Source organism: Equus asinus, chromosome 20, assembly GCF_041296235.1.
Source record: "Equus asinus isolate D_3611 breed Donkey chromosome 20, EquAss-T2T_v2, whole genome shotgun sequence".
Classification (NCBI taxonomy): domain Eukaryota; kingdom Metazoa; phylum Chordata; class Mammalia; order Perissodactyla; family Equidae; genus Equus; species Equus asinus.
The window spans coordinates 112141483-112156399 of record NC_091809.1 but is presented as its reverse complement, the minus strand read 5'-3'; the positions used below and the strand labels follow the sequence as shown (position 1 = coordinate 112156399).

At 35.9% G+C, this 14917-nt stretch overlaps 1 protein-coding gene across 9 annotated transcripts in view; it reads right to left on the bottom strand.

Annotated features, from left to right (window-relative positions):
- Positions 1 to 14917, bottom strand: part of ELP4 (elongator acetyltransferase complex subunit 4) — a 239262-nt gene that overhangs the window by 133768 nt on the left and 90577 nt on the right. For all 9 annotated transcript variants that reach the window (XR_011495973.1, XM_044751764.2, XM_044751762.2 and 6 more), the window contains exon 7: positions 10783 to 10971. Coding sequence is in view for 8 of the 9 variants with exons in the window: in XM_044751764.2 (XP_044607699.1) it covers positions 10783 to 10971 (189 nt within the window). In the remaining variant the exon portion in view is untranslated. The remainder of the gene's footprint in view (positions 1 to 10782; positions 10972 to 14917) is intronic.

Sequence of the window (14917 nt, the reverse complement as noted above, 5' to 3'; positions counted from 1 at the left end):
AGGCTCTGCATAATGTCCCGTAATGAAATAATATAGAAATGAACCATATAAATCAACTATACAGGAAACAAGAAAACAGCATGTCACAGCAAAACAGCATAGATGCACAGCGCCAAACCTATCTGATAATCTAAGGATCTGAGTTTATAGATATTATGTACTAATACGTAAGAAATTAACAACTAATGTTTACACAAAAAATTTGTTAAATTTTACAGACGAAAATTATTCAATATTTGATTTTCAATGTAAGTTAATAGCTGCAGCAAAAACATTTAGTAAAAATCTGTTCTAAGATTTTGGCCTACAACCAGCAGCTCCCAGAACAGGAGGGATAAGCTCCTTCACCCACTGTTCTCATCTGAATCCTGGCGTACAAGCGATTCCAGCTCCCAGCTTTCCAGAAGGCTCCGTCCCGGGAATCCCTGCCTGCCATTTGGTTTGCTGATTTCAGTCTCTCAGGACTTTCTGACAGTGGCTCCACTGTGCTGAGCTGGCACTTGCTTCCAGAAGTGAGTTACTATTAACCCTGTAGGTCAGCTGTGGCACTAACAACTCTGTGCAAGCGTTCAGCCACCGCGTACAACTTGCTAGTCTAATTAAATATTAATTCTAAGTGTTACATTTTGTGGCTAAGAGCTTTTATTTTCCATCATCAGGCTGGAAGAGAAAGAGGTTACAGGGCTAATTTAATCTCTCCCCGTCCTCCCCAACATTAAAGATTAACTACACAGGGTGCAAAAGCATTATCAAAGAAGCAGGAACTCTTTATATAGTAATAATAATGTAATTAATAGCAAAGAGGTAAAACATAATGTTAGGATATAATATACGACCTGGTATTTAAACAGCTTTAAATTATAATTAGTTACAAGCACGTTTTGTCTCAACATTAAGAAGTAAGTATCATCCTTTTTTGAAGACAGCAATCTTCCTTTAAGGGAAGGTATGTGTCCAAGTATATAAACAGGAATAATTCAAAACTTGCATTTTCTCACAGGTATTTTTCAGATAGTGTGTAACAGCAAAGATAAAAAGCTCAGTAATGTTACTTGGAGAATAAATGCAAAACTTAATAAAGCTGTACTTGTTTTCTGTATGCAAAAAGTGATGTAGCAGAGTCTACAACAAACATAACGTTTGAGATCCTTCCCCTTTCTTGCGCCGTGTTCAAGGGGAGAGCACAGAGGGGCTGCCCCGCTTCTGCTCCCAGAGCAATTGTGTCCACGCCTGGACAGCGGGCACTACAATGTCTACTCGGTCCAGCAGCCAAAGATTCCATATGCCCAAACAGCTGACTCAACCTCCTTCCCGGGAGCAGACGCGGCACCGTTTCCCTCAGCGGTCCATTTGAAGACGGCGGCTCCAAGCAGTGCTGTAACCACCACCACCACAAAGAGCCACAGGGTGCACCAAAGCACCGTCAAGCTACTTCGGAGAAAGCAAAAGGCATTTAAATACAAAATTACTTTTCACTTCATGCCTTATTGAATATGCTTTAGTTAGATTAAATACAATAAAAGGCTTCTCAATGGTAATTTTTTCTTCTAAACATGTACAGAAATCTTACTGACAATTCTAAATATTCTGCTCTATTTAACATGCATATTTACACTAAGGTAAAATGGTAAATACACCACTACTAATGCTCCAAACAGATGGAAACTTCTACATAATTTGGGGTTTATTTGTGTAAAACTTTCAAACATCCTTGACCAAGAAAGTAAATTAGGTAGATACGTAACATGCATACAAGCTAAGATTTGACTTAAAAAATTAACCAGATACCAGCAAGTGCAAATTGAAACAGAAGAAAAAAACTGGAGCTGTAAGAATTTATAAATTCCAAGCCTATAGTAGCAGAATCGAAACAGAGTTTTATTATTTCTTATTGTAAAGAAAAGCAAGATTCTGTTTACAATTCACCAGACTTACACGAAGCTATTAAGTTTCCAAAGACTGGAATTTGACAAATATGGTATAAAATTAAAAATGAGTTTAATATGATTCAGTTCATTTTTAAAAATTCCTTCTTTGTAAACTTTTAAAAAGGTTAATTTCTTACAATCTATTTCAGAGTAGTTGAGAAGATCTAGAAAAATTCAAGGCAGATTCTCAATTGAGAACATCTTGATTAAGGAATTCATGAAAAACTGATATTCAATATCTCATGTTATCCTTTAGCGGTTGATAGTTATGATGAAGAGATTAAATCTGTACTTTTCATCCTTAAATATTCTCCTTAATAAAGTGCATTTAAAATAATATCTAAATAGATTAAGTTATATGACGGAAGGTGGTGGTGTGCTTTCCTATAATGATGCTTATATCAACAAATATGTAAAAAATATTTTCCAAAATTTTATAGTTGCAAATGCACACAAGTCTCTGGTTCCTTCACCATGCAATTATTCTTAGTTCTTGTTTTAAAAATAAAAGATTTCACACTGAGAAATTCACAGGGCCACTGGAGTCCACACTTAACAATCCCATATTAGTGGCTGGTTCTAAAGCAGTTCCTGGCTTGACTCAGAGTTTAGCTGCTAAAATACTCAGCACGAACACACAAGTTTATGGATGTGGAAAGGTTTGTTCTGAATTTTTCTACATTGACACATACTGTATCATTCACTGCAGGGGGTCCGAAGTTTCAATACCTTAATATTATAAATATTAATTTGAAAATCTATCAATTAAAATAACACTAAATAAAATCTCATTCAATTTTCAAGAGACATATTACAATAAGGTGCTTTCTTCCTGCTCTTCTTCAGAAAGTGAATTTTTTTCTTGGTACAAGCTAACTACTGCTGGTAATAGTTTTCTTCAATGAGATAGCTGGGGAAAAAATTCCATACATCAAATTGTTGGAAAATAGTGGTTATTTGATAAAAACTAAATAAGGCTTTTAACTGACCAAGAGCCAATGATGACCAATAAAAATATGTTACAGGCCAGTTTCAAAACTCAAATCTGTTCTGAATAAAAGAAAGTTTAAATAGTTTACCAACTAATGTTCTGTAAGCAAATATATTAAATGCTAGCAATACTTGGAATTATTCCAGAATGAGAAAATATTATTTCAATTTTACATTTTATCAACAATGTCAAAGAAGTTTTCATTCCTGCATTATTATAGTTAAGGAGAAATTTATTAGGTTGTTTATGTTTCAAAATTCCTTAAAATGGTAGATTACGATAGCATAAATAGATTAGGAAAAAAAACCTAAATTTTATTTTTGAAAGGAAAGCTGTAAGAAAGGCATAGAAAAATACCCTTCCCTATTTTAATTACAATTCTAAGTGCTTCAATATTTATTTCCTGACCAACAGTTTCATGTAAAAGTACTTTTAAATCAATAAAAAATTCAAATCAAGAACAACCTGTCACAGCTGATGTAAATAAAATGCATGAGCCAGAGGAAGTTCCTCTTCCTTTCACCTTACTAAGAGAATGACAACAAGGCATGAAACTAAGTTTTTATTTCCAAAAAGAATAAACGCTATCAGTCACCAGTTTTCTTAAGCACACAACTGTCACTGGGAATTGAAAATAAAATTAATTTAAAAGGCACAAAATGTTTGTGTAATTTGGAGGTGGACGACAAATTTCATTAATAGTAAGCCAGTTCTGATTTATAAGACCAAAAACCATTACAGTTTCACATCTTGCTAGACATGGAAATCAAACAGCCTCCTGCTGTAACAGCGTCAAAGTTATCACTTTGCAAAAAATCTCATTAAAAAGTTTCAAAGGCTGCAAAAACATTTCTAACAGTAAAGGGGAAAAAAAGAAGCAGAACGTTCAATGTAGCTGAAATATAATAACTTTTAATATGGAAATTTATACTTAAGTTTTTAAAAGTTGAAATAATATTCTCATACTTAATATGTAGGAAGAGTTTCAAGGTAGGGTTTTAGTTATTTTTCTTAGATGTAAGCTTTCCTCTCTCTTTTCAAATTCTCGACGACAGAGTTGTGCACAGTTGAGTTGTGAGAATGTGCGCAGCTGCTGTGATTACAACTAAAGTCTGTCTACTGCCCGAGTCTGAGAGACCACATGTCCGGCTGTCCTCTCATCCTGCCATCCTCACCAATTAACTATTAACATAGAGGCTGTGCACACACTCTGGGGGCTCTCTAGCAGGCTTCTTGGCGAGGGGACAACGACACAGCAGGGATCCAGGAGCTGAGTAATGCCGGAATATAGGGGCGCCGCCCGGAGCTCCACTCCTTCTAATGACACTCTACCCCATGGTTCAGCAGGGAACAAAGTCTGTATTAACTTGGCCATTTTCACATACGTTTTTAATACAATGTCTTTGGGCAGATACTAAAACTAGACCCTAGCAAGAGACAATATAAGTAAGACTACTACTTCATAAGGAAAACTGTTTAGCACTCTATATAATTTTTTAAGACATTGATAATATATTTGATGAATAATTTTAGAGTGTTCTTAACAGATATTTAGAATTTATTTTTATACATTTGTTTCAATGTATGATTATTATTTTTTCCTGTGTTGTTATGGAAACAATCTTTAACCCAAAGGAAATAAAGAATTTCGAGTTCAAAGTTCTAAGGCTGAACAGCCTTTGAACACAAAATATTTCAAATGCAAATTTAAAAATAATTGTTTTTTACTCTACTTGCAAAAGTCTTATTATAACAGTAAGTTAAAATCAGTTTTGAATCTGTCACTGTTTTTTCTATTTCAACTTTTCCTCCTCTGTGCAATTTCCTTAACTATGTGTTCCTTCCCTACAATGAAATTAAACATGGGAAGTATGCCAAAAGTACAAGAAAGGGTAACTAATCATTACTGTACAAGTCTGACAGAATGCTAACAACTAAAGTAAGAACACCGATCAGCTGCTTTACCAACCTAAGAGATAGACACTTTATATACTTTTAGTCTACTATTCCCTTATATAACGTATTCAAAAAAAGGAATCACAATTCTATTATCTAACATGTTTAATTATATGACAAAATTTCCAAGGATATGAAACTACATTTCTATTTCCCACCAGAATCCACTTTACAGTCAAATTACAAGCTCAGCATCCAAATACCCGCACACACTAATTCTCTGCTCCGTCCGCACTGTACTGTCGTCTACACTGCTGGAAAAGCTCTGGAGGACAGGGACCTTGCCTGTTGTTCACTACCATCTGCCCCTGGGTGCCTAGAACCGTGCCTGCAATAAGCATCTGTTGACTGAGCAAGCTGAATGACCCTGAGTGATCCAATCATTGTTCACACCTTGACTCGGCGCCAGCAGGGACGGCACTGGGAGAGAGCAGAGGAAGGCACTGTGGAATGCTATGAAGAGTTGCGTTACAACATGGCGGTGTTACTGAAACCCAAAGGCCATCTGACTTCATGCCTCCTGGTCTGTCTTAGGCCAAAGCTGTGAGGAGATCCTTTCAGTGTCTTTCACGAAAAAGAGGCAGAAAGCTGAAGATTTCTATTGCTTTGACAGACTTGTACATTTTACTGTTTCTGGCCTGATCTCTGTTCCAATTCTCAGTTTTGGAGGCCTGTTTAAGTACTAACAGTGAAGATGACAATTACTAACACATATAGAGTGCCTACAATGTGCCAGCACTGTGTCAGCATAGGTTATTGATAATCCTCTGAATTTCTACAGATGAAGAATCTAAGGCTGACAAAGTTAGGACTTGACTAAGACCATATAACTAATTGGGTCTATGTGCCTCCGACAGCCCAGGTTCCATCACTGAATGCTACTTTGTGCGCTGTTTCTTCATTTTGACCACGGTGGCACTTCTACTGAACGAGCAGCACGGCGTGGTGATAACCGGAGGGGGCTGCTTGAGTCTACATCCTGCCAGGTCACTAGCTGTGTGATCTTGGGAAAGTCACTAAATTTCTGTCCCTTGTTTCCTAATCTGTAAAGGGGAGATAACGACAACACCAGCCAGATGGGGTTATTATGAAGATTAAATGAGCTAGTATTTAAAAAGAGCTCAGGACTGCAACTGGTCCAGAGAAATCACTACATAAGTTCTTATTAAATAAATTCACAATCCCCAGGTTATGTGTATTCATATCTTTGATCACTGCTTCCACTTTCTATTCTCCTCCCTGAGCCTAAATATTGTGATTGTCTTTGCCACTCTTTAAGAGCTATTAAGAGTTTTATCTCCTATTTATACCATGACTGATTTAAGCAAACTGTTAAGTATTACATTTTCTCTAAAATATTTTGATATAAAACCAAATTCATGGTTAGGTGTCATATTCAAAGAGCATGGGAAAATTTGTTTTTTATAGCTCACTTGGTATTGGGGCCAGAAGACTACTGTAGGACAGTGAAAAAACTGTCTGAGGGAGTGACTATGGGGCACTCATCACCAAAGTCTGACCCTGTGTGCTCCTAGATCCATCTCCAAGGAATCAGGAAAATATCAACATTCAAACATGGCTTAATATTCAGACACCTTATCACCTCAATCGTTACTTTGTCAGTGGTACAGACAGGATGACGTGAAGTTCTCTGATAGTAGTACTGCTGTCCCCTTACATGGCGGCTAGAGGAATCACTGTGCAAACGTACACAATGGGGTTGGAATCTCTTCTCTAAATAATAAAGATGATCACCACCAAAATGACTTTAAAAAAATGTTTCTTTCTTTTCCCTTTTTTTTGCATAGGTACCTTTGGAATAAATAAAAAATTATATATATATATTTATTTAATCATTGTTTTGCTTTGCTTTGCAATTGCACATAAGGAAATAGGCTTCCATCTTTTTTCTCCCCTTGTCTGGAATGGAACTTTAAAAAAAAATATGCTTTTTTTTTTTGGTGAGGAAGATTGGCCTTGAGCTAACATCTGTTGCCAAGCTTCCCTTTTTTTTTTTCTTTTTTCTCCCCAAAGCCCCAGCACATAGTTGTATACTCTAGTTGTAGGTCATTCTAGTTCTTCTACACGGGATGTCACCACAGCATGGCTTGATGAGTGCACTGTAGGTCTGCGCCCAGGATCTAAACTGGCAAATCCCAGGCCACCGAAGTGGAGCCTGTGAACTTAACCACTTGGCCATGGGGCCAGCCCCCTGGAATGGAACTTTTTACTTAATCTTTCATGTACTGATTTGTCAAAGATTTTACAATGATAGCCGTCTCTTGAAAAATGATAGCAATGTTAGCCTAGAACTTTTTTCTTAATGGAAAGTTATGCCATCAAAGGTAGTTAATAATTCAAGACACATAAGGATGTAGTGTGACAGAGAGGAAAGAGTCTAAGTTTTAGAGTTACACAGATCTGAATTTGATACTAGCTTTAAACGTGCAATGGGTGTGTGACTTTGGAGAATCACTCAACTTCAGTTTCATCTCCTTTGCAGTTAGCATCACACAAAACTTGTTTTGTGATCATGAGGGAAGATACGTAATCTAACAGTGAAGATGGTGGAGTAGGAGCCAGGGAGAGACATGAGTTAAAAGCACTGGCCCTGCCACTTACTCCATGTGCGACTTTGTGAAAACACAGGTGAGGGTGCTGGTGGAGTGCTCGGCATGCAGGACTCGCCGGATAAATCCCCGTGGTGATGGCACAGCTGCAGCGGAGCGTGAGCTGCAGGACCTCCACCAGCGTCTGATGAGTCTGCTCCAGGGTTATCCATCATCATAACCGAGGAGCTCATTAAATCCAACCCAACTATTACTAAAGTATTAACTTCATAATGACAACACCACTAACAGTACAAACAATGCAAGCATGTGTACAATGTACGAGATGATTCGAGAAAGGAGTTTCCCCTAGGATATCTGTATGACTGTAAATTCAAATAAGAAGTCAGATTCAAGCACAATCTGTAAAAAGCCCTTAAAGGAAAACGGAGGTATCCTCTTATGACTATTGTAAATAAATTCTTCTGGCCAAAGAGTCAAAATTCACTTCTTATTCATGTCAAACTTTTTAGTCAAAGGACTTGAAATCTGCTGTATATATACTGTACACAATTAAAGTGATCAAATGACATTTTAATAAAGTTGTCATTTATAGAACAGAGTTTGGGTACGTTAGAACAAAGACATCAAAACCACATAAATTTATAATAAAGATTCCACTAGTTTAACAATCACATATTAGAAATAAGTTTCCAAGTAAGAATCAATATTCCTTTAATTAACATTTATTTTACATCTAGAAAAAGCCTAGGTACTCTGTTAGGAATTTTTATACTTTATTGCATTTAATGATATATTCTTATCATAACCCCAGGTCAGCTAAAAGGAAAATTATAAATACATAACCCTGCCTTTGGGGAGACTACAGCGTACTAGATACACAAGATCATATGGATCACACGTTTGAGCTGGACAATAAGTACTTTAGTAAACAGTACTACTAATAAAAACAGAACTAGTGAATGTCAAGTGTGTTAATATAATCAGAATGTTAATAAGCCAAAAGCTATTTGAGAACATGAACTAAAGTAGTGTAAAAAACTCAACTTTGAATACACTGATCCACTAGGAAAGATAAAACTATAAAACTTTTAGAAGAAAACACAGGAAGAAAGACCTTAGAGAGGCAAAGATTGGTAAGATGGGAGGGGTAGGGGAGAGAAACCACTAACCATTAAAAAAAACATTGATAAACTTCATCAAGATTAAAAACTTCAGTTCTTCAAAAGATAACGTTAAGAAAATAGAAAAGGCAAGTCACAGACCAGAATAAAATTATTGCAGGTTTGTACCTAAAATATACAAGGAATTTTACAACTTGATAATGACATAAATAACAATAAAAAAATGGACAAGACTTAGACAAAAGAAGGCAAATAGCCAACCAGCTCATGAGAAGATGGTCCACATTACTAGTTATCAAGAAAACGCAAGTTACCACAGTGTCACACCATTTCCCGTGGACCACAATGGCTAAAATAAAAAAGATCGCAAATAAAAAGGTTTGGGGGATGTGACTCCTACAGAGAAGAAAATACATATCCGCACAAGGACTTCTTCACACGCGCTCACAGCGGCCTCATTCACAACAGCCTCAATCTGGAAACAACTCAAGTGCCCATCAGTAGGTGAGAGGACAAAGAAATTGTGGTACATTCTTACACCAGAAAACTAGTCAGCAACAAAAATAAACTGGCGACACACACGACACTGTGGATGGGGCTCAGATGAGCCCTTCAAGTCCTTTCTAGCTCTAAGATTAAAGATTTGAGATTTACTAGCTTGGAGAGAATGAGCTCCAGAACAAACACCTGTTATATATTCCAGTAGAGTTTTCCTATAATATGGTTCTGGAACCTGATTTTCTGGGTTCAAATCATGGCTTCTGAAGTATTTAACCCTGATTTAGCTTCTTCTCTGTACTGCAGCTTCCTTATGTACAAAATGGAGATAATAACAGTATATACACAAAAATTCTGTAAGAACTGTTAGGTCCTGACTTAAAGTAACTGTTTCGTATTTGTTAGCTGCTCTCATTATTGTTATTTCTTGGAGAAGTAAAGCAAAACAAAACTCAAAGCTCTGCTCTAAGTGATTCCAGATCAAAGTTTAGTACGCACATTAGAAGAAACTATTTCAGTGATTTAGTTTATTCTGACCTTCACAGTCCATTCACTGCAGCAGATTTTTCAAGCTATATTATTTCTAGTATTATGTTAAAATAACATATATAATAATACTGTGGAAATATATATATAATTCCTGTTTCTCTATTACCTGTAAAATAACAGTAATAAGGATGAAAACAGTCCCAAACTTGTCCCTTGAACACTCTTAAGAAGAGGAATTTTTGAGCTGATGAGGAAAATCTTGCAAAGACCCCTCTTTCTCTCTCTGGGGAGGCCTGACTTCCTCCCCCGAGAGTGCAGCTTTAGGAGGGTTATATACAGAAACAGGGAAGGAACGAGACTAGGCCTATTCAGATAAGCCTTTTTTCTTTTTTCAATTGTTTTTATCATGGTAAAACACACATGACATAAAATCAATTATCTTAAGAATTTTTAAGTGCACAGTTCAGTGGTATTCATACATTCATAATGTTGTGCTGCCATCACCACCAACCACCTCCAGAACTTTTTCTATCTTGTGAAATGAACCTCTGTCCTCATTAAACACTAACTGCCCATCCCTTCCCCAGGCCCCTGCGACCACCCTTCTACTTTCTGTCTCTATGAATGTGGCTACTCTAAGTACCTCACAGAAGTAGAATCACAGTATTTGTCTTTTGGAGACTCACTTATTTCACTCAGCATAATGTCCTCAAGGTTCATCCATGTTGTAGCAATGTCAGAATTTCCTTCCTTTTCAAGGCTGAACAATATTCCATTGTGTGTGTATGCCACACCTCCTCCTCGTGTCAGTGAACATTCAGGTGCTCCCACATTTAGCTACTGTGAATGATGCTGCTATGAATACGGGTGAAAAGATCTCTTTAGGACCTATGTTCACATTAGCTTCATGATCAATGAAAAGAGACTACAGCAAAATCAACCTCTCACCACGGTGACACTACCAAGTCCACAAGAAATCAAAGGAAATTAATAATAAAATCAGTAAAGGTGGACTTACCAGACACTCAGCATATACTAAAACCACAAATATACAAGAATTGAACAACTAATCTAAAAGATGTTACTGCTCTGGTATCTGAGACGCATCTGAAATCCCTTTTATCCAAATGGCATATGAAAACAATTTATCAGACTCATAAAACATCTATATATTGCTCTTCACCATGAACCACGAGTCAGGTGAAAGCCGTTCTGGAAATTCTTACCTGGATGAGATGGGTTGGCACTGTAATGATACAGACTGAGAGAGAAGTTCGCAGAAGACCACGGAGAACGTAGAGGAACTTGGTGAGACTCTGACTGTTGTTGCAATTTTCCGTACAGCAAATGTCATCTCCCCACAAAGGTGAACCAAGATTCTGGATTCCTATTCTTAGAACGTTTTTCTCTTTTTTCTAAAGGGAAGTGGGAGGGAGGTAAACATTAAGTTTGTTCACCATTAGGATACCTCTTTTACTTTTATCTGCCAGTTCTTATTTTTACTCATAAAAGATCAGGGAGATAATGTCAATAGATATGGTAAAAAGCTTTATGTACTATCAGTAATAAGGCAACGTAAAGGAAATCTTTTAGAGTACGAATGTATAAAAAATAACAACTGATTTTTTTTTTTTTTACTTTTGGAAAATTTGAAGAGTATCATGTCTCAAACTTTTAATTTTCTACATACTAATATTATGAGTAAGAACTATATTTGAGTCAGTTAAAATAATATATAACAAATCACAGGTAATAATAAGGAGAATCTAAACTACAATGCTTACAAACTATTCTTAGTATTACAAAATTTCATAAGTTTTTCAATAATGTATAAATTGCTCAATATTTCTCATATAATTCTATCATGTCTACTGCTTACTATTTTGTTTGAAAGAAGTTTAAAAATGCATGTTTTTGGTTTTACATTTTACACTAGCCTCTATTTTTTCTTCTTAAATCTATGTTTACAGTAATTATTTAAGTTCAACACTTTTCATAAAACTTAGGTGAACATTTAGAACTTGAGCCTACAGACATTAAGGTCATAATAATAGTGACTGATATTTGGAAAAGAACATTTAAAAACCATTAAATAAAACCTAGAATGACTGTCAAGAAGTGTTTGCCAGAAGATGTGTTTATAATAAATTCTACTGTTTGGGTTATTCGAAGTGAAAAATGTTTTTTAAATGCTTTCCTTAGCAATTGAGCAAAATTTCTGGGCAAAGGAAGGAGATCTTAGCAGAACCTGGCACATGGAAATAACTGGAAAATCATTACTACAATTTTAATGGGAAAAATAAGATTTCTCCCTAAAAGCAAAGACTTGGAACATGTGCCACTTTAGATGTGATTTCTGATGAAACAAGATCCTAAAATACATCACTAGCTATTGCTATGAAACACCACTAATAAAATTTATTAACCAACAAGTCACTGCCCAACACAATATATCTCTCTCCCTGATCACAGATGGAAGCTGAATCTGTGTACCCCTTGTTAGGGAGAACTCACTGACGAGAGCAAGTAGGGAAAATGCATCAAACCTGAAACACAGACGATGAAAACCTAAGGGGAGAGTAGTGAGTAAGATGAGTAAGACAGAGGCTTAGAGGCTAGACTGTGCAACTGAGTAGACGGAGGATTCTGGGCAAGACACACACATCACGTACGCCTTATTTTTCTCATCTCTAAAATAAAAAGGTTAGAACAGAACACCGCTCTATGAGACCATACAATTCTTCAAATATATAAAATGACACAATGGCCTGGATAACACCATAAGAATGAGATTACAGAAAGGAACTTAATGTAAGCACAAGTGAGAAACACTCCTGACTCCAAGGAGCTGAAGCACGATGACACAATCAAGGCAGCTGGTCCAAGTTTCCTTCCTGGTTGCACTGAGGTTAAGACAGACAACCACCTGGGATACCGTGTGTTATGACCCTCGATGCTCCATGAAAATTGTTTTCTTTTTATTTCTGCATTACTTGAATGAAATGAAGTAGTAAGATGTACCCAGGCATATCTTAGAAGTATAAGTAAGTTTCTGATGAATTTGTGCAAGATATCTGTGAAATATCATGGTTATTACTTTATCCATATTACTTGGGACACTCAGAATTTAAGTAAAGTGGCAAAAATAAGGTTCATTTTGTCATCCCTAAACTTGTTATCTTGTAAACTGTCGCTTAAGTTAGATTCCCAACAGAAAGAGCAATCTGGAAAAAGGGAGAGAGAAAATTTCCAAAAAATCTAGATATCGGAATGAAATCTGAAGGTAAAAGGAGAGCAGCACCATATTGTTTATTTAGTCTGTCAATACTTCAGCAACTGAAGGTGGGCTGCACTTTAACCCAGTCACCATTACCTACCACCGAGTATCAAAAAGCACCTGCGAAAGCTTTATAACGAAAGTGCAGCATCAGGAGAACTACAGAAGCCCAGCGACTTCGACAGACACAGTGGCGTATGTGCAGAGAAGGAGTAAAAGTGTTAAGACAAAGAACGAGTGAGCGATAAGACATTGAAGTGAGGCAGGTACAAAGCAGATCAGAACATAATTAACTTTAATACTTCAACACAGGGAATACATTTATATTTTAAAAATATGGTGGTAATTGCAGAAACAAAGGCTGGATTACAAATTTCCTGAGTCACTCAGGACATACAATTCCTTTGCCACACTGTATAATAACGGGGCACACTCAGACGGACAATGAAATTAAAAAAATAAACTTTTGCTGATAGTCGAACAATAAATAAATTTATTCCTATGAGAACATCTAAAATATTTAACCTAGTATTCTAAGTAAATCAATGCTCAAATTTCATTTTTATTGTCTATTTCTTAGATGTTTTAAAATCAGAAATTAAAAACAAATGAAGTTGTGGCAGCAATTTGTAAATGTCTCCACTCCAAATATCTTCACAGATGAGCTATAATATTTTACTTACTATCAATGTTTATTTTACAGTATATAATATTCTGTTCCTTAGAATCTATTTCTACATATTGCCTCCAAGTAGTTTAGTTTATTTGAAAACGTAGTGATAGAGAAAGGAGGATGAAATTTTCAATTTAAAAAGCAGGATTTATCTCAGTGTCAAAATATTATTTTGACTCAGAAACAATATTTTTTGAAGTAGTGCCTGACAGATGCACTTTTGTGGCTTCTGGAATTCATCTAAAGTTTCTGAGACAAACATATAGACTAGGTACTTTAGCAAATGTTCCAATCTATAATTTAACAGTATGGAAATTCATTAACTATATTTTAGTTCCAATAAAACTGGAAATATATTTTTATAATAACTTACTGTTATATTTTAATCAAAAGATTTTTTTAGCATTCTTGGTATTCATCGTAGAAATGTCTATCTCAACCTTGTTTAATCTTTATGAAAGTCAATAGTTACAGAACCTGTGGTTCAGACAGCCAAACTAGCTCCAGTTTGCTGTCTATCAATGTTCATGAAATAAAATACTGTTTACTGAAAATGGTGTTGTTTCATACTCAAATAAACAACTAAGAAAACAAACCTTTCATTCCATTCTAATAATAGCTTACTTAGGAATGGTTCTTAGGATGTGTGTGTGTATACACATATATGTGTGTATGCAGACGTGCATATGCAAGCATATGTGCATCTCTCTGCTAGGGCCTTTGCCTTTTTGCATTTTATAGGATTTCTTCTCTTAGAAGATGTGTCATCATCCTGCAAGAGCAGCAGCTCTGCACACGGGACCACACAGGAACTATTATGACATGCCTGTTTCCATAGTTACCACTGCGAGTGGAGAGAGGTGTCTGTCAGGGACCAATTTACCTCTGCAGAAGGGCATTGCCACCAAAGAGAAGACATGGTGCCCATTAATCTTAGCTAGGATCACAAATGAAGCAACAAGGAGCAAAACAAAATTGTACTAACTACCAAAGGCCATCACAGAAACTGTAACATACTTGAAAAGCCATCTATAAATGAACATCTGTGCTTCACTACACACATAAGCATTTTCAACCTGCTATTAAACTGATGATCATGATAAATTTAAACATTACTTATTCTGCCTTGCAAAAAGTGTTAAATATAGCAGTACAATCTATAAGATTTAAAACTCTATGAATTAAGAGCAAACGTAATTGATAAAGCCAAAAATAAGATTTTGGCTTCTTTACCTTCTTCAATAAAAATAATGGTGATCTGGAAATACTTCTGCTAAAATAACATAAACGAAATGCAAATCTTTTAGCAGCTATGGTGATTAAAATCACTGAGGAAGAATTCTGAAAGGCATGATATTTATAAATAAAATTTCCCCTATTTTGTTCAAGTTAAACTAACTGGAATATCTTT